Raw genomic sequence first — 24,213 nt, 5'->3', positions numbered from 1 at the left:
TTTCACTTCTCCGTGGTAGGTTGTTTTCTTGTATTGTTGCTTTTTTTAAATGTACCTGATTTTTCTTTCAGGCACATGACATCAACACTTAATCAAGTTGGTTCCACTTCCATCAACTTTCAAAATCATCGCCTTTCAAAATGACAAAGGTGTCCCCCCCACCCCCTTTTTCACCGCGCCAAAATAAAATCCCTTTTTACACAATAAATACATACATTATTATATCAAGGGGTTGCTGCCTGCTACTAAATCATCTCTCCTTCCTACTGAAGTGTGCACTCGTTCTCTACTCCATGGGCTATAGGGAATTTACACATACCAGTCATTTCCTATCAAATCCATGAACAACTGCACAATTCGGGAAAAGGAGAGATTATTGGGACACGGCAACGTGTGTACTGTAGTTGTACAGCATATGACATGTCAGTTCCTCCAAAGCACCAGTAGATGTCAATGTGGAGCTGAGAGGAGTTGGTGGACTCACCTGGCAACCAGAAAGAGCACACAGCTGACTGCCAGGTAGGCTAGCAGCATGAAGAGCCACACCCCAGGGGAGAAAGGGTCTAGGAAGGAGAAGTAGCCAGGTCTGCGCCCCTACAACACACACACACACACACAGAGAGAGAAAGAGAGAGAGTAAGGTGGTTAGCTACATTACATACACACAGATACACCCTTAGCCAGTATATCTGCTACAGATTTATCCCTATGACTGAACGTTCCTGTGTTTACTATGACTGAGACTCCGAGACATGGAGCTATATGCCTCAGGTCTAGATTTACTACTGGGAGATTATCAGCCTGGGTTTTATATGGAGTTCATTCATGTTGCTTAATTATTTAGCACCGATTGCCATTGTCCACAAAATGAAACCAATTACCACTCTGAAACAGAGCTCTGGAAAATGCATGGTTGAAAGTGAGAGGTCCAGCGCACCAGCTAGGGGCAATTACATTATCTGCAATGGACATGGAGAAACCCAAACCAGTACAGTCCATCAAAGACAAGAACGGTAAGGACGGACGTGGTGTTGTTAGGGGCAACAGCACAGCTATGTAGGTTATCTGACATCAAATGTGGCCTCACTGTGTTAAGAATATGTCATAAGAAGCTGTTTGACCACTTACAGTAAATGTAACATGTACCATCAATTCACCAAAACACCAATCCCCTTGATAATAAGCAATACAACATGCACGCAACGCAAATGCTCCCTCCCCCCAAAATATATTGCATGTGCGGCGAGGGGAAAGGAGTTAAGGGCATCTAAAAATGTTAATGATGAATGAATCCATAATTAGGCCTGGTTGAGGTCAGATATTCATTAATGTGTCTGTAATCACTCCTGTATTAGTGTAATTGAGAAACAGAGGAGTGGAGCTGGAGATTTCTAATTACAGTAGAGAGAATTAGGAATGGCCTGTCTGAGGAGCCTGGTGCTACCAACTGATGGAGGCTTGCCTTGTGAAAATTATCCATTTATGGTACCGGCGTCACCGTACTCTCTGATAGGGGGACTCTGTAACGGTACTCAAACTGGTCAGAGGCCATTCTAGTGTCGGAGAGAGTCTTGAAACGAGAAAGGGTAGTGTGTGTGTGTTTCTTTTTTTGAGGATGTGACCGCAGGGTTCAAACCCAGGTCTCCTGCATGCCACAAGACTGCCTTAACCCTCTGAGTTAAAGGCGTTCCAAACCACCTCGGTTACAAAGGCAGGACGTGCATTTAAAGGTGATGCCAATAACGGTGCAATGCAGTGACAACTCCTGCGAGGATATACCGGCGAAACGTAACTAGGTGAAGGTTGTGCTGACACGAGGTGTCTTGTGGTCATCCAATCTGGTGCCAAGTGAAGCGAGCATTTTGTTTACAGAGCTACTCTATTTAATTCCCTGTTTAGTTTCCACTAAGGGACCATTAAGGAAGGGCAGATGCTGAGGAAACAAGCACAACACTTGCAGATGGAAAAGATCAGAGAGAGCGAAATAGAAAGAGAGAGATGGACGGAGGGGGAGAGAGACATTACCGCACAATAACACTATGAAGGGAGCTCAACTTTCAAGAAGTAACGGCAGTACATAGAACAAAAACGCAGGCACACCTGATGTAATGTAAACAGTTGCCTAGGAGAATCAAAAATGCAAGTACAGAGTGAAAGGGACTGAAAAGGGAAGGTCTGTGTGACCAAACTGTATTTTTTTGAGGTTAGACCTTGAAAGTGTTACAGTAGTATGTTTGTATTCTCTAGGCATTTCTATCAAGTATGGCTCAGCCAACCATTCTATTTGCTTGTGTAAAGCCACTGAGCATTTTTTTCCTCTTGTCCTGTATTCAACAGTAGCTCATTCCCTGTGGCCCTCCAGACATCTCAGCACAGCAGTGTTAAAACCCTTTAACATGCAGCTCAACTGGGCGTTGGAGCTCATTTTGACAACCAATTTTAAATGAAATGAAACATATGCATTTTGTTTGGCATATTTTATCATCTCAACCAATGACATTTAGTAAAATGGTCATGTGGTTTTCACTTTAACACCCATTGAAAGATGGCTGAAACCCTCATTTACTACACATTTTGTTGTACTAATTATGTATAAAATGGGAAATTACAAGGTTGTAAAATGTTGTTGGCCTTTAAACCACCATTTAAGAATGATTCAATTACTAATATGTTTACAATTTTAAGAACTCTTGAAAAGTATGCTCTATCCGGTGGTTGAGTTGCCCATTAAAGGAATGCTATTAAGTCAAAGTTAGTGATAATGGACAATAGAGAAATATTGTTCTGATATTTCTTTGTCTGTGCAAATACAAAAATCCTTTCACATCCATATAATTATTTACTGCCTGCACATTCATTTACATACATTTGAATATTCATATTATGACACACAAATGTATCACACTTGATTCTTATTTGATATCAGTCCTCATTTAACTAGGCCTATCTTCCATTATAAGTAAATGAAGCAGATATAATTTAAATGAAAAAGTATATGCAAATTCCAATACAAAATGTATTTACTCTAATTGGGCAACTCAACCGGCTGGTTGAGATGTTTGCGATGCATTATTTATCGAAGTTTATGTCATGCAAACAAAAATTCTCCATAAATAGCCTATATTGAGGCTATATACACATATTTTGCAGAACAATACTTTTTCAGATATTTTTTTCTTCATGTGCCAGTTAAAGGGTTAAGTTGGTAAAATGTTATTCTGTGTGTGTGTGTGTGTGTGTGTGTACTGGGCGATGGAGGGAGGGGGGTAGGTAGGGATGGCAAGCTGTGATGGTACGTTTGTTTCTTCTCAAATAGGAGAGAGAGCCCCCTCGGCCTGTCAGGAAGCCCTTTGAGGTGCCAGTCATCTGCACTGATCTGCAGTCAAGGTGGGCATCCCGACTGGCGAAGGCAGCTACGATCACAACAGGTCATTTTTTGATAACACTTTACTTGAAGCCTGCGGGTATAATGGTTTATAACTTGTTATATACAAATATGCACCTATGACTTATTATACAGTTCATAATATGTAATGGCTCTTTTTTTTTTTTTTACAATTTAGACATTGCGGGAAAGCGGGAATTGAACCCTGGTCTCCCTGATCATGTGCCAAAAGTCAGGACTGTTACCACTCGACCATGGGCTCTGCACTGTACAACAGGTCTCTGACTGTACTCATGACTGTATCCAGGCATGTATGGCTATCTGACTGGATAGGAAGATCTTTATTGGACATGGGCTTTACAGAGTGCAATTATCATCATCATCCCATCAAATGGAGAACCGGGGGAGAGGAAGAGAGGAGACGGGAGGCGCCGGTTGTGACAACTGCCTCATTGCCCATGCTGATTTTACAAGCCAATCCAAACAATCGGAAATGAAGCGTTATACAAACCCCTCTCCCATAGGCTCTACTTTGTGTTAAGTGGCGGGATATAAGACCTTTAGCACAGAGTTTCCAAACCCAGAGGCGCAACATCACGAGACTTCCGGGAACGCTTGTGAAGCAGCCCAAGCAGACCAGGCTGGGGTTTGAGAAGTGGAAACTTCCTCCTTAGCACAAACTAGATTCGAGCCATTGTCTTAAGTAGTTGAACTTGTTATTACGCCAACCTCGTGAAAGTGACAAACTGATAGGTTTTCATTTTTGTCAAAAACAACTTTTCATCAAAGGGTTGCCTTCAATTTGACTGCCTGCACATGCACAGTTGGGAACGGTACGACCGCTAGACCCGATGACGCGGTTCTGCGCAGGAGCTCAGCTAGCCAACGTCGCCATGACATTGCCTCTGGGATTTCTATTGGGGAAGCAATTTCTATCTTCATACTGTACTGTCTTTACCTTTAGTGAGTTCAAGGATTTCACCAGCATATCATATCCCTCTTCCCTCCCTTTATTGTCCTTCCCCACGTATTCAACCTAGGAGGGAGGAGGGACTGCACGACAGCCACACACCGAGTGAAGGAGAGTAACGCGTCTTTTTTTCAAACGCCAGCCACCTTAAGAGATGCGTCCCCTATTTGCGGTCCGCCACTCGCATCCCTGCTATTATGGTCTCCGTGAATACGGAGGCGGAGGAGTTCTGTTTACGTGGCGAGAGGTCGGGGGTGGGGGGCTGCTGATTTGCCGCTGTCCCAGATTCCCTCAGTGCTCTCTCTCGCAGGAGAGGGGAAGCGGGGGAAGGTGGAGGTTGAGGCGAGGTTGGAGGAGGGCAGGCACACTCAATCAGGATCCCAGTGCCACACTCCCACGGGGCAGCTCGTGAATGTGACTCCGTTCCCCTCTCTACCAACCCCTAATTATCTAGTGGGTCTAATTAGGTTTCTAATATCCATATGCACCCTCAATAGTCTCTCTTTCCCTCTCTTCTCCATTCTCTCTCTGTCTCTGTCTCTTTCTGTCTTTACTACTACTACTAGGTGGGAGGGATTGGTGGAAAGATGTCCTCAGAACATAGAAGTGGGGGATGATGAGAAAGGGGGTTTGATGAAACAAGTGGACAGATTGGGGGAGTGGTAAAGCCTTGGCGTATACTCCAAGATGGAGAGAAGAAGGATGTGGGGTAATCAAAAGAGGACTGTCGCGCTCTCCCAAAACACTTTATAAAACAAACCAGTTAATCAAGATAATCAAAAAGAGATTAAGAACACACAGGTGCACACACACACACAGGTGCACACACACACAGGTGCACACACACACACACACACACACACACACACACACACACACACACACACACACACACACACACACACAGGTGCACACACACACACAGGTGCACACCCAGGTGCACACACACACACAGGTGCACACACACACAGGTGCACACACAAACACACAGGTGCACACACAAAAACACAGGTGCACACACACACACACACACTATTGGGGTGCACCATGGACAGAAAGAGATTAAACTGTAGTAGGCAGGGCCAGACTAACGCATTTGGGGCCCCAGTGCATCTACTTCCAGGGGCACATGCCCTGCATGCCTGTTCGGTAATTCGGCCCTGGTAGAAAGCCTATTCTACGACCATGCAGCAGGTCATTAGAAATCAACAGGCGTCTCTATTTTACTCCATTTTCCATTGTTATTGATCAGGCTGAGAATTTCAATTAAAGTCTGAAATAAGCAGCAGGCTCCCTTGTAGAAATCACTGCGTCAGAGATCAATAGCTAGTGGATTAAACCTAAACAAGTGCAGTCACAGAAATTCTAATATTGAATGGTGGAGCTGGAGCCTTGTTGCTCTGTGTGAGACCTAAGAGATTGCCAAGGGGCGCTGGGAGGGAGAGAGTTCTGGGTAGAGAGATGAAGAGAGAAGAAGGAGACACCAGGGACAGGTACTGTGTAAAGACTCCAGACAGACAGAGAGAGAGAGAGAGAGAGAGAGAGAGAGAGAGAGATCAGTGCAGCAGACCCTCACACTTTGTAGTTAGTCTCTTCCGCCCGTCACTCCTGATCTTAAGCAGTGGAGGCTCCACATCTCTCTCTGCCAGTTACCTTACGCGTGGTCTTCATCCCTCTATCCTTCCCCCTCTCTGTCTGTCTGTGCCTGCGTTGTTAGGGCAGTAGGAGTGTGTGTGTGTGTGTGTGTGTGTGTGTGTGTGTGTGTGTGTGTGTGTGTGTGTGTGTGTGTGTGCGTGTCAATCTTGCACGCCGCGTCAGCTCGCAGGAACACGCCGATGAGCATGTTCCAACACGTCAGCAGTGGCAGCAGCCCGCCGCAGAGGTGATACGGCAGCCCACTTACTGTGCACCTGCTGCTATCGATTCATTTGACCAACTGTTGGCCCAATGGAGCCTCTCTCCTGGCAGCTACACCTATTAGCACCAAGGAAAAGGGGAGGGACGCAGATGGGGGGGGACAGGGGCGGCTGTGAGTAAATGCCCTACTGGGACGCCATATTAAATGTTTTTGCACGCCACCGCTCGGTCCAAAGCGGCTCCGTCCGGCCGGTGGCCAGAGGAGATACCAGCGTGTCACCTTGGATATTGGGCTTTGATTAATGGTTGGCTGGTGTTAAAACATAGAAACAGCCGTATTGGATTTCCACAACTGTTGCCTGGGTCTTGTTCTATACGCAGGGCTCAGGGCTGTTATTGGTGAGAATTAGATCCGATTCAAAATCAGAGGAGAAGTGAGATTGGGAATGAAAGGTCAATTCACACCAGCATATCATGGAGCAGAGCACACCATCTGTTACTCTGGCGGAGGTAGAGAGAGGAGAGGGATGTAGTGAGAGGAGGAGAGGGGCTGAACCGGCTCCCAGACCGAGGCTGATGATTGGCCGCTAGGTCATTAGCCACGGTCCACTGACTCCCGTGGTGCCTGGGGTGTGGGGTCGCCGCAAGCTGGTTGTAGGGGTCAGGGGTCAGCCAGGTTGTTTGTAGGGGTCGGAGAGGTCAGAGGTTAGTCTTACCAAGTGCACACGGTACATGATGCTGATTCCCAGGGTCATAAAAGGCTTGGAGAAATCGATGACTTTCTCCCTCTCTGCGGTGATGGTGAGCCCCGCTACGGCCAGGTCCGCTTTCTGGAATAGACACGCACGCACGCACGCAACCACACACAGACACACACACACACATACATACACACAAACACCACACCAACCATTCAGATATGCACAGATAGGTAAATCTACAGTAGCAAAAGTTGGGTTGTGGTGGTGGAAATGCATGGAAAGTAAGTAGCAAGTAGGCGACTAGTGTAATTCCACACCTACTGTGCTGCCATTGTTGTCCGTGATGCATAGTCTGCCAGCAGTATGTAGCATAATCCACCATTGGCTTTGTGTCCAAGACCTGACTCACGCAGGACACCAGGGAGAACAGAGTGTAGAACAAAGGGGAGGGCCTGCGTCCCAAATGACACCCTATTTAGTATGTAGTGCACTGCTTCTGAGCAGGACACATAAGGCTTTGGTAAAAATGTGTGCACTATACAGGGAATAGGGTGCCATTTGAGACACACAGAGTGCAATGTTTTTGCAAGCAGGCGAAGGGCAGATTGTTATGACAAATCACTTGACACAGCAGCCAGTCAGCCAGCCAGACCGAGCCAGCCAGCCAGTCAGTCAGTCAGTCAGCCAGCCAGCCAGCCAGCCCGGCCGAGCCAGCCAGCCCGGCCGAGCCAGACAGCCCGGCCGAGCCAGCCAGCCAGCCGGTCAGTCAGTGCTACTGGGCATGGTAGGCCTGTGGCGGTGGCTACTCAATCCCACTAATCATCCAACGCTACAAAGTGCATCTGCAAGGGATTTTCATCTCTCCTGGGACCCAGTGCAACCCTATGCTGCTCTTTGTCTTTTGCAGTTGGAAAATAACAGGATTGTCAGAGCTCAACTCTAAATGAGAGGAGAGCCTGCCTGCCTACAGTGCTGGATCCGGCCGTCAGCATTCATGACCCCCTTTTTTTTTTACCCATCAGCCCCTTTTCTGATTGTCGGGCCAAGTGAGTGTGCCCCCTGTTAACTTGGCTAGAAGGCTCTGTCCAAAAGAATCTGTGGAAATATTTTTCTCTGATAGCACACCCATCATCAGTTAGGGCCATGCCATTATGGTCACAGTGCACGTTGACACAAAATATATTAACTAGCAAACAAATGTGGACCAATCAAAAAGATGAACTTCGTTTGAGACACAGTATAGACAGTAGTATAGCTGTAGGGTCTGATGTTGTAATGTACCCTGTCAAGTGGGTATCATACACTTTTCATTGTACAGTAGGTGGTCCTATGAGGGACTCCGGCTATCATATGCCTTCGCCTTGATCTGAGAGCAGCAGTTGAGAACAGAGAGAGACAGAGAGACAGAGAGACATAGACAGAGAGAGAGAGAGAGAGAGAGAGAGAGACAGAGAGAGACAGACAGACAGACAGACAGACAGACAGACAGACAGACAAACAGACAGACAGACAGACAGAGAGAGGGGGGGGGGGTGCAGGGGAAGGCTTTTCGCAGCTTCAGTCTGTTTGAGTACACGCCCCTGGAGGAGTTGACCAGTTCTGTCCAGAATAACTTGAACAGCAAAAAAAGAGCTCCAGGTGCTAACACAGTGGTGAACAAGGACTGGAATGCTTTTTAGTGGTTGTTTTACAGTGTTTTCACTGACAACATCTCTGAATGAACAAGCAAAATCAGGCATTTAGCCAACCCCCAGCAAGCCCCAATGCAACAACAAAAAGTATCTAGGCCAAAAAAAAATCAACAAAAGAAAGAAGTCACTCCTCCTCTGAAAAAGGAACACAGAACTGTAGTGGCTGCTGAAATATTGATGCACCTATTGAATATAAATATGGATTACTGGACTCTAACAGATATTCAAAGTATTCTGGGGGGAGAAAGAGAGAGAGAGATAGAGAAAACAAACTGTATAAAGTCAGCTTTTAAATAATGCATCGTTGTATTCTTTCCCCATGCCACCACACTTGTTTCCACTTTCGCTCAATCATAAGATTGTGCCCCAGAAAAAAAAAAGAGATAGGAAAAAAAATCTAAGCCGTCTCTACAGCTGCTGAATAATGCATTGAGTTTGAGGTTCCCCACTGTACGTGGCATTTCATCTTCCCGCTAGGGCTTTGTCTCCATCTCTATGGCTGCTTAAAGTAAAGCCCCCGTCCCCAGCTAGCAGACTGTAGCCTTGCATAGGAAGCTTGTGGAAAGCTGGGCCATACATTCTCTTCTCTCAGCGTTCGCTCTACGTTTCTGTGTTAACCCTGTCAGCCACTATAGGCTAGCTACAGTACAACCTCTCTTCTCTCCCCCTCTCCTCCTCCTCTTCTCTATCCTTCTCCTCTATTTGTCCATTCCATTTTTAAGGTCTTTCCAGAGAATGGAGCTCAGAGGCAGGGACTCAGTGATCCCACACCTTCCCGCTCTGTCTCCCCTCGATCTTCACCCTCTCCGACGTTCCTCGGCACTCCGGCACTCCGTAGCGGTATCGTGGGAGGCGCAATTAGACAGAGTGGAGACCTCCTCAAGGTCACCAAACCAGAAACAACTTGCAGGGGGACAAATTGATACAATAATAAGAGCAGGCAATCCTTTCTTTATTTCGTTAATGGCTTTGCATCACCAGCTCCTGGTTAGCTGGGCCCTTTTAAAGGCATTTCTGGGCTGTGTGTGTCCGCTCAAGGGTGGCTGGGGCTAATGGAGATTCATTAGGACAGATGAGCTGTGTCTGAGTGGGAAGGGTGAACGGAACACAGCCACGTCCCAAGTGGCACCCTATTTGACCCGAGCCCTGGTCAAAAGTAGTGCACGATAAAGGGAGTAGGGTGCCATTTGGGACGCTCTAAGACTGTGTCATCTGGATCAGGCATTATCTGGACTAATTAACAGCCTTCCTCGTCCTGCTCCTCCACTACATCCTTGTTCTCCCCCTCCTCCCCTACGCTACTCCTCCTCTTCTTCTCTTTCTCCTCCTCCTCATCACATCTCTACATGGTTACATCCCCTTGCTGTAGAATGCTCTGAATGTGAAAACATCAATCAATTGCTTTGGGCACTACTTTTCTCCATCACGTCACTGGGGACATGTTTCACTACGAGACACTCAGCCTATCACGTATCAGATGGAATCGTTTGACCCTGGAGTCCACGGAGACACACTGTGTCTGCACACATAACACCCACATATAGGCCCCATACACACTAGAGTTGTACAACTGATGCAACGTAACACAACGGAGAGCTTTCCTGACAACAACAAAAAAACAAGTACACAAGCATCGTGGCGACAGCGCACAATGGTTGTGTACACATTTCCGTGATGACAAACTCTCCATTATGTCACGAACAGAGGGTATCAGTTGCATCACTATCATTGCGTCAAGGGATTTGTTAGGGGTGATCTGGCTGTGAACAGTCCTGATTACTACAAAGCCCTTTGTGACATGTTGCTGTTAAAAAGGCTACATGAATAACATCTGATTGAATTTTGATGAATTGGTCTATAGTTCGAGTGGCATTACACTGTGAAGTGGTGGGGGGGGGGGGGGGGGGGGGGGGGGGTAAATGGTAGGGGTATGGATGGTGATGGCAGGGCCCAGAGTTTTCCTAAACAAGTCATGTGGTCGGGAAAAACTCCCGGCCCTATTAATAAGGTTGACTACAGGGCGCTGTTGCTCTTACCCTGGAGATGAGCTCTCCCACCATGCCCGTCCAGGTGCCGTTGGTCCCCGATACCCCGTACACCCCGTCCCCCACCAGGTTGATACGGTACTTGAACTTCAAGACGTCCGCCAGCTCCTTCAGCATGTCCACACAGAAGCCCTCGTAGCGCTCGTTCCCTTCCATCTCCTGGTGGTTCGGTCGCAGCATCACGTAAGGGTTCTCCTGCAAAGGGACACAGATGTAGCAGAGCACATGTAGAACACCATGATAACGTGGCGACCTTAACCGAATACCTAGCAACCTCGGACCTCTTGGCGTAACGTTTAAGGTGGACCCGAGTCCCGATTGGGGCAGCCCCCCCGAGTTCGCAACAATAAACATAGCATCATCTCAATCTTGACAACTTCTCCTTATTTTACCTTCATTTAACTAGGCAAGTCAGTTAAGAACAAATTCTTATTTTCAATGACAGCCTAGGAACAGTGGGTTAACTGCCTTGTTCAGGGGCAGAACGACAGATCTTTACCTTGTCAGCTCGGTGATTTGATCTTGCAACCTTTACGGTTACTAGTCCAACACTCTAACCACTAGGCTACCTGTCACCCCAGGTAGGGTCAAGTTGATTTTAGCAAGTTGTCTGTCTGGACAGTGGACACTATCTCACCAGAGGTCATTCGTTTTAAATAGGAGCCAATGAGCATATATCTAAGGTTACATATGCATCAATTAATTTTACCACCGTACTTGGCGGGGGGGGGACAAAAGCACTCAGACACCTGCCACTGTCCGGCCTCTGTCTGGCACCTCTGCCGACTGTTTTACAACCTTGTTTTTGACTGACTCACTCTTTCTTAAAGTTTGTTCATAATTTACGATTTGTTTTTTCATTATGTTGAGCAAGCAGCTCAATGATTTACATTTGGGGGGTTAAGAGAGATTCATCAATCAATCAGGGATCCACATTTTACGCCAGCCACCCTAGCTAAAACACTAAATGTGCTTACTTTTTTGGGAGAATGGTTTAATAAAGCTTGCATCAAATCTTGACTGCTGCAGCCCACATGGAAAAATACTATAGTGTGTACTATGGTAGGAATACTATAGTATTCACTGTAGTATTTTCGCGGACTTTACTGTAGTATTCACTGTAGTGTTTCCACAAAAACACTACAGTGAATCATGTAGTATTTACTGTAGTATACTGTAGTATTTACCGTTTACTATAGTATAAATACTGTAGTAAAAAATAATAGTATATACTATAGTATTTACTGTAGTATTTTTGCAGATTGTAGTCTACTGTAGGATTTACTGTAGTGTTTTTGCAGACTGTAGTATTCTGTAGTATTTACTGTAGTGTTTTTGCGGACTGTAGTACAGTATACTGTATTATGTACTGTAGTTTTTTGTAGACATTACTGTAGTTTTTAGTAAAGTATTTTTGTTTTATTATCTTTGACATAGAAGTGGGGGGCTTTCTCCTTGAGGAAACCTACTGGAGAAATGCTGAAAGAGTACATTTTCCATAACCTGTAGGTAGGACTGGAGTCGGAACAGATAGTTCAGAGTGTCTGCTCTTTTCTATAACCTGTAGGGAACACAATATATATGTAGGTTTCTTACAGGTGGGACAAATTGGGATATGGGGGAGGGGAATGGCCAGGATAAATGCAAATGTAATACTGCAATATTTACTATAGTAAAAAAAAACGTTGTGTTCTTGCGACTGCAGTGTTTTTGCTGATAATACTCGTAGTGTTTACTATGTTATTCTAGAGTATCCTACAACATTCTATACTAAGTACTACACGTGATTGAGGGATACTACAGTATTCTACAGTATACTACAGTTCACTACAGAATTCTATAGTAAACTCTAGTATTCTTTTATGTGGGAGCCTACTAATGACATTGTTGGAGAGGACTTGTCACCTTCGCAACATGTCGGTTTTACAGAGTGAAGCCAGCCTTGTAACAAGTAGCCTCTTTAACCTGTCCTCTGTAACAGTGAGCTTTATACTTAAGTCGAGAAAGAGAGAGAAAAATCACACTGTCTGACATACAGAAATATAGATGGAACACACGGAAAACAGTGCAATTGCTCTGTCATACTTCTATTGGGGGTGGCGTTTGTGTTGACTGGTGACCGGGAGATGGATTCATCTGACAGAACGAAGTGCGCGTCCCTCCATTATGACACAAAGTGGAAAACCAGAGACCTCAAAGAGGAGGACATATCACACCGCCACCGACCATCCCGTCGCCATGGCAACAACAGTTCTTCTACCTGTGGTACTACCGGACCAGTTTATTTTAAACTTGATTAGTCTTCTATGTCCTCTACCCCCCCCCCTCCACCTCGCTGGAGTTTTCAGTGCACACACCGCTTTGCGTTGCACCGATAAGAAAATAGCAATAGGGATAATAGAACGGGGTTTTCCTAGCCTTCTCCGCATCATATCTGAGGTCGCGGAATGTATTTTAGTGGACGTACTCATCAGTATTAGACGGAGGGAGAAACCGGCGGATGCTTTGAATGTGTGCATGCAGGAGAGCTCCTGGACTGCATGTTAAAGAAGAAAAGTACAGAAAAGAAAGAAAGAACGAGGGACCCTGAGTCAGAGCACGGTGACACTCTATAAATGCAAATCCTCTCCATTCATTAACTTATTAAACAGCCACGCATGTTACCTTTCTGCCCCCGAGTTGACACCTCTGCTGTGGTTATGCGGCGCCACGCGGGAAAGCACAATATAAATGCAAATTATTTAATCGCTCGCAGCAGCCTGGTGGTAGAAGCGCTCAACCATTGCAGCCGGACGGACGCTTTCCCTTTCCCCTCCCAAACTAGGGCTTATTAAGGAGTAGCATTTCACGGGCCAGTTGTACATTACACGGTGGGGGTTTCAAGGGAGAAAGCTTGGAAACGAATAAACAAACCTTCTGGATTCAATTATTTGGTCTCCACACCCCCGGCGACAGAGAGGAGTGGGCAGCTCCGCTTAATTAAATGCGGCCCATCATTTCTCAGCTAGCTCTCACTTGTTGATTGATGAGTGTGAAAGGAAGGCAAAGTACTTCTATATTTATCTCCCCCAATATCCCCCACTGTTACGACTCTATATAGAGGTGGGGAAGAACATCCTCAGTTGGTAACCTGATTAACTACCTCAGCTCATGTATTAATTGGAGATTGGCTGGTTCTGGGAGGTCCTGCTGGTCTCCACTGAGTTCGGGAAAAATGCATTTCGTTTTTTACGCCCCCAGCTCACGGAATTGCCTGAAGACCACCTTGAAGTTCGACTCGCTGGTCCCCATTGGACAGTTCAGATGGCGTTGTATTTATTGTTATTGTGGTTTTACATGATGTTGTATTTCATTCTGTTGTGTATGTTCATGTTCACAGAGCTCCCTGGTCTCAATGGTGACCCACCCTGTTAAATAAATTAATAAAAACTTGCAGAAAAATGTAATTAAGAGCTGGCTCTGACCCATCAATCATGGGAGTAAAACCCAGACATTAATCAATAATGTGGGGGGGATCTCTCTCTCTCTCTCTACAAGGGAAATAAACAATCAAAAATGAACAGTAAACGTTAAACTCACAAGAGTTTGAAAATAATATATACTATTGTCTTATGTACAGTGTTGTAACAATAAGCAAATAGTTGAAGTACGAGGGTGTTTGTGCTCCACTGGCTGCCCTTTTCTTGTGGCTACAGGTTGCAAATCTTGAGGGAAATATGTCTCTAATATGGCCACACATTTGGCAGCAGGTTAGGAAGTGCAATTCAGTTTCCACCTCATTTTGTAGGCAGTGGGCACATAGCCGGTCTTCTCTTGAGAGCCAGGTCTGCCTATGGCGGCCTCTCTCGATAGCAACGCCATGCTCACTGAGTCTGTACATAGTCAAAGCTTTCCTTAACTCTGCGTCAGTCACAGTTTGTTCTCTCTCTCGATGTGCTGTGTGGAAAACACGACAGGCACGCTCAATCAAACGTGCTGAGTTTTTGAAAGAAAACAAATACTTCTTGAACCAGGGTCTGGTTCAAGGAGCAGTCACAACCCCCTAGCCTCACAATATCCCCCATCCTCCAGCAAATACAATTATGAGGTCCGGAGCCTATAGCGAACTGGCAGCTCAAATATACACTGAGTATACAAAACATTAAGAACACCTGCTCTTTCCATTTATTTATTTATATATTTTTATTTATTTAACTAGGCAAGTCAGTTAAGAACAAATTCTTATTTACAATGACGGCCTACACCGGCCAAACCCGGATGACGCCAATGGGTCCCTATGGGACTCCCAATCACGGCCGGTTGTGATACAGCCTGGATTCAAACCAGGGTGTCTGTAGTGACGCCTATAGTGACACCTCAAGCACTGAGATGCAGTGCCTTAGACCGCTGCACCACTCGGGAACAGGTGAATCCAGATGAAAGCTATGATCCCTTATTGATGTCACTTGTTAAATCCACTTCAAACAGTGTAGCTGAAGGGGAGGAGACAGGTTAAAGAAGGATCTTTAAGCCTTGAGACAATTGCGACATGGATTGTGTATGTGTGCCATTCAGAGGGTGAATGGGCAAGTGCCTTTGAACGAGGTATGGTAGTAGGTGCCAGGAGCACCGGTGAGTGTGTCAAGAACTGCAACGCTGCTGAACGACACTTCTCTCTCACAAGGTAATAATGTAAGTAAGGCCTACAGTATATCTAAAAGCCACCGTCTTATCTGCACTCAGGTATTGTTGTTCTGTAACAAGGACATGTCTTTGTTTCAAATACTTTAGCTTTGCTTGATTGAGCTTGACTGGCACAATGGAACCAATGATACAGTCTCAAAAGTGAAAAGCCTGCCCATCTGGAACTCCAAGTAGACTCAAGCAAACGTTTAAAGATGGAATTCGCAGTAGGGAGAAACAGCGCCACTGTTACCCCACGGTCGTAATTATTTTATTTATTTATTGACGAAGCAGAGTTGGGGAGCTTCGTGGATCTTGGTCCCCAAAAAATTGCAGTACATACAGTTAACTGACAAAATAAACCACCATACCAATTGTCTTGATAGGGCATTGGGTCACCACGAGCCAGAACAGCTTCAATGCACCTTGGCATATATTCTACAAGTGTCTGGAACTCTTTTAGAGGGATGCAACAACATTCTTCCACAAGAAATTCCATAAATTGGTGTTCTGTTGATGGTGGTGGAAAAAGCTACCTCAGGCGCCGCTCCAGAATCTCCTATAAGTGTTCAATAGGTTTGAGATCTGGTGACAGACGGCCATGGCATATGGTTTACGTCGTTTTTATGCTCATTAAATCATTCAGTGACCACTCGTGCCCCTGTGGATGGGGGGCCTTGTCATCCTATGTACAGCCAAAATAATGGCCTGCCCAGCATCTTTATACATGACCCTAAGCATGATGGGATGTTAATTGCTTAATTAACTCAGGAACCACACCTGTGTGGAAGCACCTGCTTTCAATAGACTTTTTATCTCTCATTTACTCAAGTGTTTCCATTATTTTGGAAGTTACCCGTATGCTGATGTTCTATTGCATCTCCGAGGGGGGGAAAAAGTGTTCGTTGTTTGCAGTAATTTCTTTGTTGTTGTACTATCCCAAATGGACGTGGCAGTTTACCCATTAAGGATTCCACAGCTTTAAAGGTTTAAATACTATTTGACCCCAGGTCTGCATCAGGTACAGTGCTTTGGGTCAGTCCTTGACAGGTGGCCATCTTTGCTCACACTGACTGAGCAGAGAGGATGATGGGAATAATCAAACCCCGACCCTCCTGAACAACCATACACTAGGATTACACTACACTTCACTGACCATGTGACTGTGGTCTGAAGCCTGAAGGTGACACTCTCCCTCCTAAAAAGGCCAGAGCCAGCCAATCAAAAATGACTTAAAAACAAACCAACTTAGAGCCGAGTCTCTATTATCTTCCCAGAGCAATCAGGAGTTCAGAAATATCACCTCTCCTGGTGGCACAGCGGAAGAGCTACGGCATGTATTTCTTTCACTAACATCCAAAGGAATGGAAAAACCAAACATCGGTAACAAACAGAGAGATTACAAGGTAATGTTTGGCATCTGTGGAGGCTCAAAATCAATTAGACCATTTTTTTGGGGGGGGGAAGGTTGTTTGCTGTATTGCGTCGGTCGGAGACACAGAGGCCACAGTGACAGCGATGCGGAAATGTACTGGAACAATCTGCAGGAGGAGCGGACCCACAGGTGTAGGATGAATCCTCCTGGTGCCGTTCCGCGCTGCAGCCACTCAAGACTGTAGAGTCTAGCACGCCCCCACCGGCAGAGATAAAGCACGACACAGCAATCACGCCGTGATGAATGAGTTGTGATAGCGACGGAATTGCTCCTCGGTGGCTTTTGAAATTGGCCCGGACGACTCTATATCTAGCGAAATTAACACGTAGCAGCTCGATCGGCCCGCCGCAATTCTCCCCCCCAATCTCTCTCTCTCTCTCTCTCTCTCTCTCTCTCTCGCAGCCTCCTTTGTAACAGCTTCTCATTTGTTAAAGAAGCCCCCACGGTCGGTGAAACCAACCGAGCCATTCCACCTGAATCCCAATCATTCTCAATGAGTCCTTTTTCACAAGTCATGGGTTAACACAGACACACTTTACTCCTACTCCACTCTTAACCAGTAAGTGTGACATTGCGAATAACATTGTGGGCATTTGGGCCCTCCTTACAAGATACGTTGGGCTTGTCTTTTGATTCATCAAGTAGCGGTGGGAGGGAGGACAATTTGGATTTCTCGGGCTAACTATAATGCACGCGCCCAATCAGCACTGCTGCAAGCGCTAGCAGGGCTAGCCAGTGGTAGCATGGTTCTATTGAACCCCACACTGTTTCAGCCGATCAGAATCCGTTGTATGAATGGCTATATTGAACCCCAGTGTTTTTCCGCCATAAAAACTCCCACAGTCCTCAGTGGCCTGCGGAAAAGCAGCGTGACCTAGCTCGATGAAGAGAGAGGATCTCCCTGCAGGGTGTGCAAATGGGAGGAGAGGAGAAGAGCTTCATTTACTCCCCAGACCAATAGCCTCGTTCCTCCGTGCTGGAAGTTTGCTGCCAAATAACAAGCTGTCAACTGCCACACGGATGACATCTTTAATTGCTAAGCGTATAGCCTTACAGGTAGTATCTAAACAACTCGACCCGCTAAGCACACCAGCAATACACCTTCCCGAGTGTATATAGAGGATGAGACTGTGTTTACATCAAGGAAACCTTCAGAGTCTGGGGGGGGGCAAATCAACCTTTACATTGTAGTCATTTAGCAGATGCTCTTATCCAGAGCGACTTACAGGAGCAATTAGTGTTAAGTGCCTTGCTCAAGGGCACGTCGGCAGATATTTTTTTTTTACCGGCTCGGGGATTCGGTTAGTGGCCCAACGCTCTTAACCGCTGGGCTACCTGCCTTTCGCCGTCAAGGCAGAGACGTCAACTCTATGAGTGACGGGACAGTTTAAGGTGTACCTCCCCGCTACACCTTATTTTCAACCGCTCTCCATATCTAAACCAAGTGGGTGATCCAGCACATACGGCATCTGTCATTTGGAGTGTGCCGGTGTGACAGGGTGGCGTGATTTACTACGGTGAAGTACCACGCCACAATACTTTACCATCTACCACTCTCTCTCCTGTTAACGCGGAGTGTACACTTGCATGTCCTGTGTATGTCATTCTGAGTGTGACGGTGTGGTACGGAGGAATACTACCCCGCTGCGCTTGAATGTCTACCACTCTCTCCATTCCAAACCAAGTGGAGTGTCCCGAACGTGTGACCGTGGGAGTGTGTTGCCGTGACGGTTCACTCACCAGAATAGTGGTGATGGTGAGGGTGGTGTTGAAGAGTGTGTCTGTCACGTTGATTGATGGAAGCTTCCTCTCCATGGACAGGCCCTGCTCTGAGTGCCACTGGCCAATCTGCCAGGGGGATATAGATACCCACACGCACACACACACACACACACACACACACACACACACACACACACACACACACACACACACACACACACACACACACACACAGAGAGAGAGAGAGGGAGAAAACAACTGTTAGAGAGTTCATCAAAGGGCCAGGCAGCAAGCAGCTTATCAAACTACCCCAACAGACAATACTCTCTCTTCTGAGCTGTAACCAGTGTCACCGTAGCCAGTCTCCCCCTCTTAAGGTCAGCCTTCAGAGGGGGAGACACACGAAAGAGAGAGGGAGAGAAAAGGGAGCCCGAGATAAAGGACAGAGACGCATGCTGCTCCTTGAAGAAATACGTTGGGGCCTGTGTTCAATCAGGAGACAACAGAATGCTTTCTTTAGCTCAATTACACCCAATTCTCTGAAGCGAGCCAATGTCCTCATTAGAGCTCGGCTGGCGCCCCTCCACCACTTCTCCTTGCACACCTCCAGGAGGGCCTTGTACGATCATCCCATCTTGCCTGTCCCCACCCCAACACACATGTCGCTCAGTGGCGGTGCTACATCATGCCTAATTTTTGGTTTGGTATTGTAATTACAAAGCAGCATGGTTCATTGGGCTCTCTGCTTAACGTCTTTTGTTGAGGTGTTGGTTAATTTATCATCCCCTTACAAATCGATCCCTGTCCGGTGAATGGCTGGCTGCATTGGAGTGGCTGTGTGTATTTGTGTGTGTGTGCGTGTGTATGTGTGTGTGTGTGTGTGTGCGCATGTGTGTGTGTGTGAAGATGTGCGTGTCTAAATAGATTTTTTTGACTATGTAGCTATTACATTTCACTGTCACACAGTACAAAGCAGTGAGATACCATTATACCATTATACCACCTATATTTGACTGACTGACACATAATAGCCTAGGCCTTTCAATGTCGAAAATCCTTGATACTGATTTATAGTATGGATTGTCAGGGACAGTAATTGTAGAAAAGCATTGACGCTGACTGCTAAATGGCATATATGACTTATATAGTACATATTGCGTGCTCAAAATTGCTTCTTGAAGGCTGTGCGATAACAATGCCCTCCATATGCACTAAACCCATACTTTCTAGTATACTGAACAAAAATATAAACGCAACATGTAAAGTGTTGGTCCCATGTTTCATGAGCGGAAATAAAATATCCCAGATATTTTCCATATGCACAAAAAGCCTATTTCTCTACATATTTGTTTACATCCTTGTTAGTGAGCATTTCTCCTTTGTCAAGATAATCCATCCACCTGACAGGTGTGGCATATCAAGAAGCTGGTTAAACAGCATGTTCATCATTACACAGGTGTACCTTGTACTGGGGACAATAAAAGGTCACTCTAAAATGTGTAGTTATGTCACATGACACAATGTCTCAAGTTTTGAGGGAACATGCAATTGGCATGCTGACTGCTGGAATGTCCACCAAAGCTGTTGCCAAAGAATTGAATGCTCATTTCTCTACCATAAGCCGGCTCCAAATGTTGTTTTAAAGAATTTGGCAGTACGTCCAACCAGCCTCACCACAGACCAGCATGTATGGTGTCTGTGGCCGAGCGGTTTGCTGATGTCAATGTTGTGAACAGAGTGTCCCATGGTGGCAGTGGGGTTATGGTATGGGCAGGAATAAGCTACGGACAACGAACACAATGGCATTTTATCGATGGCAATTTGAACGCACAGAGATACCGTGACAACATCCTGAGGACCATTGTCGTGCCTTTTATCTGCCACCATCACCTCATGTTTCAGCATGATAATTCACGGCCCCATGTCGCAAGGATCTGTACAGAATTCCCGGAAGCTGAAAATGGCCTGCATACTCACCAGACATGTCACCCACTGAGCATTTGGGATGCCTTGGCTCGCCGTTTACGACAGTGTGTTACAGTTCCTGCCAATATCCAGCAACTTAGCACAGCCATTGAAGAGGAGTGGGACAACATTCCACAGGCCACAATCAACAGCCTGATCAACTCTATGCAAAGTAGATGTGTCGTGCTGCATGACATGATGATAGTCACACCAGATACCGACTGGTATTCTGATCCATGCCCCTACCTTTCAAGGTATCTGTGACCAACAGATGCATATCTGTATTCCCATTCATGTGAAATCCATAGATTAGGGCCTAATTTATTTATTTCAGTTGACTGATTTCCTTATACGAACTGTAACTCTGTAAAATCGTCGAAATATTTGCATGTTGTGTTTATATTTTTGTTCAGTATATATTATGAATAATCTAGAAGCAACTGGCATCTATTTGTGAAATACTGATTCATATCCTACAAAAACTGTGTAATCAAGGTGATTCATACAATACATTCACAATATTCTTGCCGATTTGCTGTTCAGTCAAGACTTTGAGCTTCACTTGACTAAGACAAGTTTCCAAGGCTAAATCCCAGACAATCCTTTCTACATGCTTATTAACATAATCAGAGGCTCCATCTGAAAGTTTACCATTCTTCCAAGAGTGAACTCCTGATGCGCCCCCCCCACCCAAAAAACAAAAAAACGAAAGAGTCCCGGAATCAGATTTCTCCTCTGAGAATATGATCAAAAGATCTTACATTCCATTTCCTCTTTGTTGCACTCCTCCATGGTGCACGAGAACGAGAGAGATAGCACCATGCACACACAAATGGAATACAAACAGGGGTGTAACAACGCTGCGCTAGCTGCCGATGGCTTCCGGGAATTCAGGCAGGGGAGGGGAGGGGAGGAGAATAACATGTGCACCTTGCAAGGATCTTGCAGAACGTTGTTCAGCAATCAGCTTGTGCAATCAGTTGTCAAGTGCATCTCCCCTGTAGACAGTCGTGGCGGAAGGCAAACGCTCAGCAATGCACCACCAGGCACGGGCGGTCTGCGGCGGAGCAGAGGGGAGTGAGGAGAAGGGCATACGGTTAAGGACGGGTAACTGAGAGGCAGCACAGGCTGCCCGGGACAGAAATAGAGGGGCTGAGTATGTGTGTGTGTGTACATTTGTGCGAGTGTGTGGATATGTGGGAGGCTCAGAGCAGGAAGAGATCCCAGGCATCCGCCAACAGGGAGGAACTGCTCTAAGAGTGGCCCTCTGCTCAACTCAGCTAGCTATGACAATAGGGAATGCAGCTTGCATAAACACTGTAGAGATGAGACACAAGTGAGACCGTACACATACCCATAAACACACACTTTAAACACACACATACAAAACACACACAAGCCAGATCTGATCTGATCTGATCATGGCGTACATATACTGTATATACTAGTGTGCCTATGTGACAGAAATGGTTTGGGGGCAAACTACCTACCCTCCAGGACACCTACACCACCCGATGTCACAGGAAGGCCAAAAAGATCATCAAGGACAACAACCACCCGAGCCACTGCCTGTTCACCCCGCTATCATCCAGAAGGCGAGGTCAGTACAGGTGCATCAAAGCTGGGACCGAAAGACTGAAAAACAGCTTCTATCTCAAGGCCATCAGACTGTTAAACAGCCATCACTAACATTGAGTGGCTGCTGCCAACATACTGACTCAACTCTAGCCACTTTATTAATTAAAAATGGGATGTAATAAATGTATCACTAGTCACTTTAAACAATGTCACTTTATATAATGTTTACATACCCTACATTACTCATCTCATATGTATATACTGTACTCTATACCATCTACTGCATCTTGCCTATGCCGTTTGGCCATCGCTCATTCATATATTTTTATGTACATATTCTTATACATTCCTTTACACTTGTGTGTATAAGGTAGTTGTTGTGAAATTGTTAGGTTAGATTACTTGTTAGATATTACTGCATGGTCGGAACTAGAAGCACAAGCATTTCGCTACACTCGCATTAACATCTGCTAAACATGTGTATGTGACCAATAAAATTTGATTTGAACTACCTTACGCTTGTCTTATTAGACACCTTGCCTGATACCTGAAAACGCATGTAAGCTCCCATAGCTAATATCTGGGCTTTAGCCCAGTGGGTTAACAAAACCTTAAATGATGGTTCTTTAGCTGTTCGGGCCAAACGTTGACAAATTTGATACATGTACTGTACATACAATTTATCTGCCAATCTAAACAGTTCATTGTCCTCCCTCGTCAATGTTACCTGTCTTACTTTAACAAAACATTTGAGTGGCACTGAAAACAGCCGTTTCAACAATCAAGAACGTAACATGAGGACCGGCCAAGGTAAATGGGAGTAACTTTCTAAGTGGCACCCATATCCTGCGAATTAAAATGAAGTACGATGAATCGGAAATATAACCAATGTCTTTCGATACACTTCACATACAGGTACCTATACTGTAACATCAGCGTCAAACAGGAAGTTATTTTCCTTCTAGCTCCTTCGATGTTACAAGTGATCCTTTTGGCCTCGAGTGTGTTGCAAGAACATTTCCCTGAGGTGGAGACAAGCGTTTCGATCGATCTTGCCGAAGCACAATATGGTGCTCACTCAATCCCCGTCCTGCGTCTATACACCACAAACTGAAGATCCAATGATGTCGAATCCCAACCCTTTAAAAAAAAAAAGCGACAATTAAGATACAGTGCTTAAGCAAAGCGTTCCAAATTGAGTTCTCTCAACCCTTTTCCCTGTGTTCTGATATGACGGTAGAATAATAGTCCTACTGCGCAGCCATACAACCTCTTCAAATGCTAATTGAGCTAACTGCCTCTCGACACCTTCATGTTTAATTCGGGTTGAGCTGTTTTCTCCGCAGTGACTCCTCGGGAGAAGTGTGAGCCGAGATAGCGAGAGGAGAGGAGGAGATTAGTGTCCTAGCCGGGAGTGGCAGTCATTTACTGAGGAACCAGAGCAAAGTGCAGAGAGAAAGGAAGAGAAGAAATCAATGGAAAGGTGTGAGGAAGAGAGGAAGAGAGCAGGGAAGCGGCGTGGCGTGTGTGAGGGATTACCCCCGGGCTCATTCTGGCACCTGAAATTACAGCGTATAGGCCCAAGATAAGGGCCCTTGCTCAAGGGAAAGACACCGTTCTTAGATTTCCGTTTGAAAAACGCAGCATAACCATTAGGACATGGCAAGCAGGGCTGTGTTCTGACAAATACGTATATCATGCTACGGTGCTACTGCTACACCACCAGTATCTTGTAGGGTAATGTAGACACCAAGCCTTTGCTCTGCAGCTAAAGGATTTGGATTATGATGGTGGATAAGGACTGTGTGTGTGTGTGTGTGTGTGTGTGTGTGTGTGTGTGTGTGTGTGTGTGTGTGTGTGTGTGTGTGTGTGTGTGTGTGTGTGTGTGTGTGTGTGTGTGTGCGTACGCGTGCGTCGGAGGAGATGTGCATGATGTGGTTTCCCAGTGGAGCTGTGTGATGCTAGCTGTCTCACCTTCCTTAAACAGGGTCATGTTCATTAAGCACAAAACGGAAAGAGAGGTTCTATTTGAACTTGTCCAGTAAGAAACGCTTGTCCAGTAAGAGACGCTTGTCCAGTAAGAGACGCTTGGTACGTTGTTCCCTATTAAACAGGTCCCAGGTGTGCCTGTAGTACTGCATCTCCCCATGAGCAGAATGGTGGATCACTGCATAAATAAACGCTGCCTTGCTAACACAGAGA

General features: G+C 45.8%; 1 protein-coding gene and 1 non-coding gene across 2 annotated transcripts in view; both read right to left on the bottom strand.

Annotated features, from left to right (window-relative positions):
- Nucleotides 1–24,213, bottom strand: part of LOC115162938 (glutamate receptor ionotropic, kainate 4-like) — a 462,700-nt gene that overhangs the window by 8,766 nt on the left and 429,721 nt on the right. Inside the window, exons 11-14 of the mRNA XM_029714471.1 lie at nt 18,487–18,594; nt 10,641–10,844; nt 6,929–7,042; nt 485–594 (exon numbers count right to left, since the gene is read on the bottom strand). Coding sequence (XP_029570331.1) covers nt 485–594; nt 6,929–7,042; nt 10,641–10,844; nt 18,487–18,594 — 536 coding nt within the window. The remainder of the gene's footprint in view (nt 1–484; nt 595–6,928; nt 7,043–10,640; nt 10,845–18,486; nt 18,595–24,213) is intronic.
- LOC115164009 (U7 small nuclear RNA) lies at nt 12,092–12,144 on the bottom strand. The gene has a single exon (XR_003869868.1). It is a non-coding gene; the product is annotated as a U7 small nuclear RNA (small nuclear RNA).

Source organism: Salmo trutta, chromosome 26, assembly GCF_901001165.1.
Source record: "Salmo trutta chromosome 26, fSalTru1.1, whole genome shotgun sequence".
Taxonomy (NCBI): domain Eukaryota; kingdom Metazoa; phylum Chordata; class Actinopteri; order Salmoniformes; family Salmonidae; genus Salmo; species Salmo trutta.
This window is presented reverse-complemented; position numbering and strand designations above follow the sequence as displayed.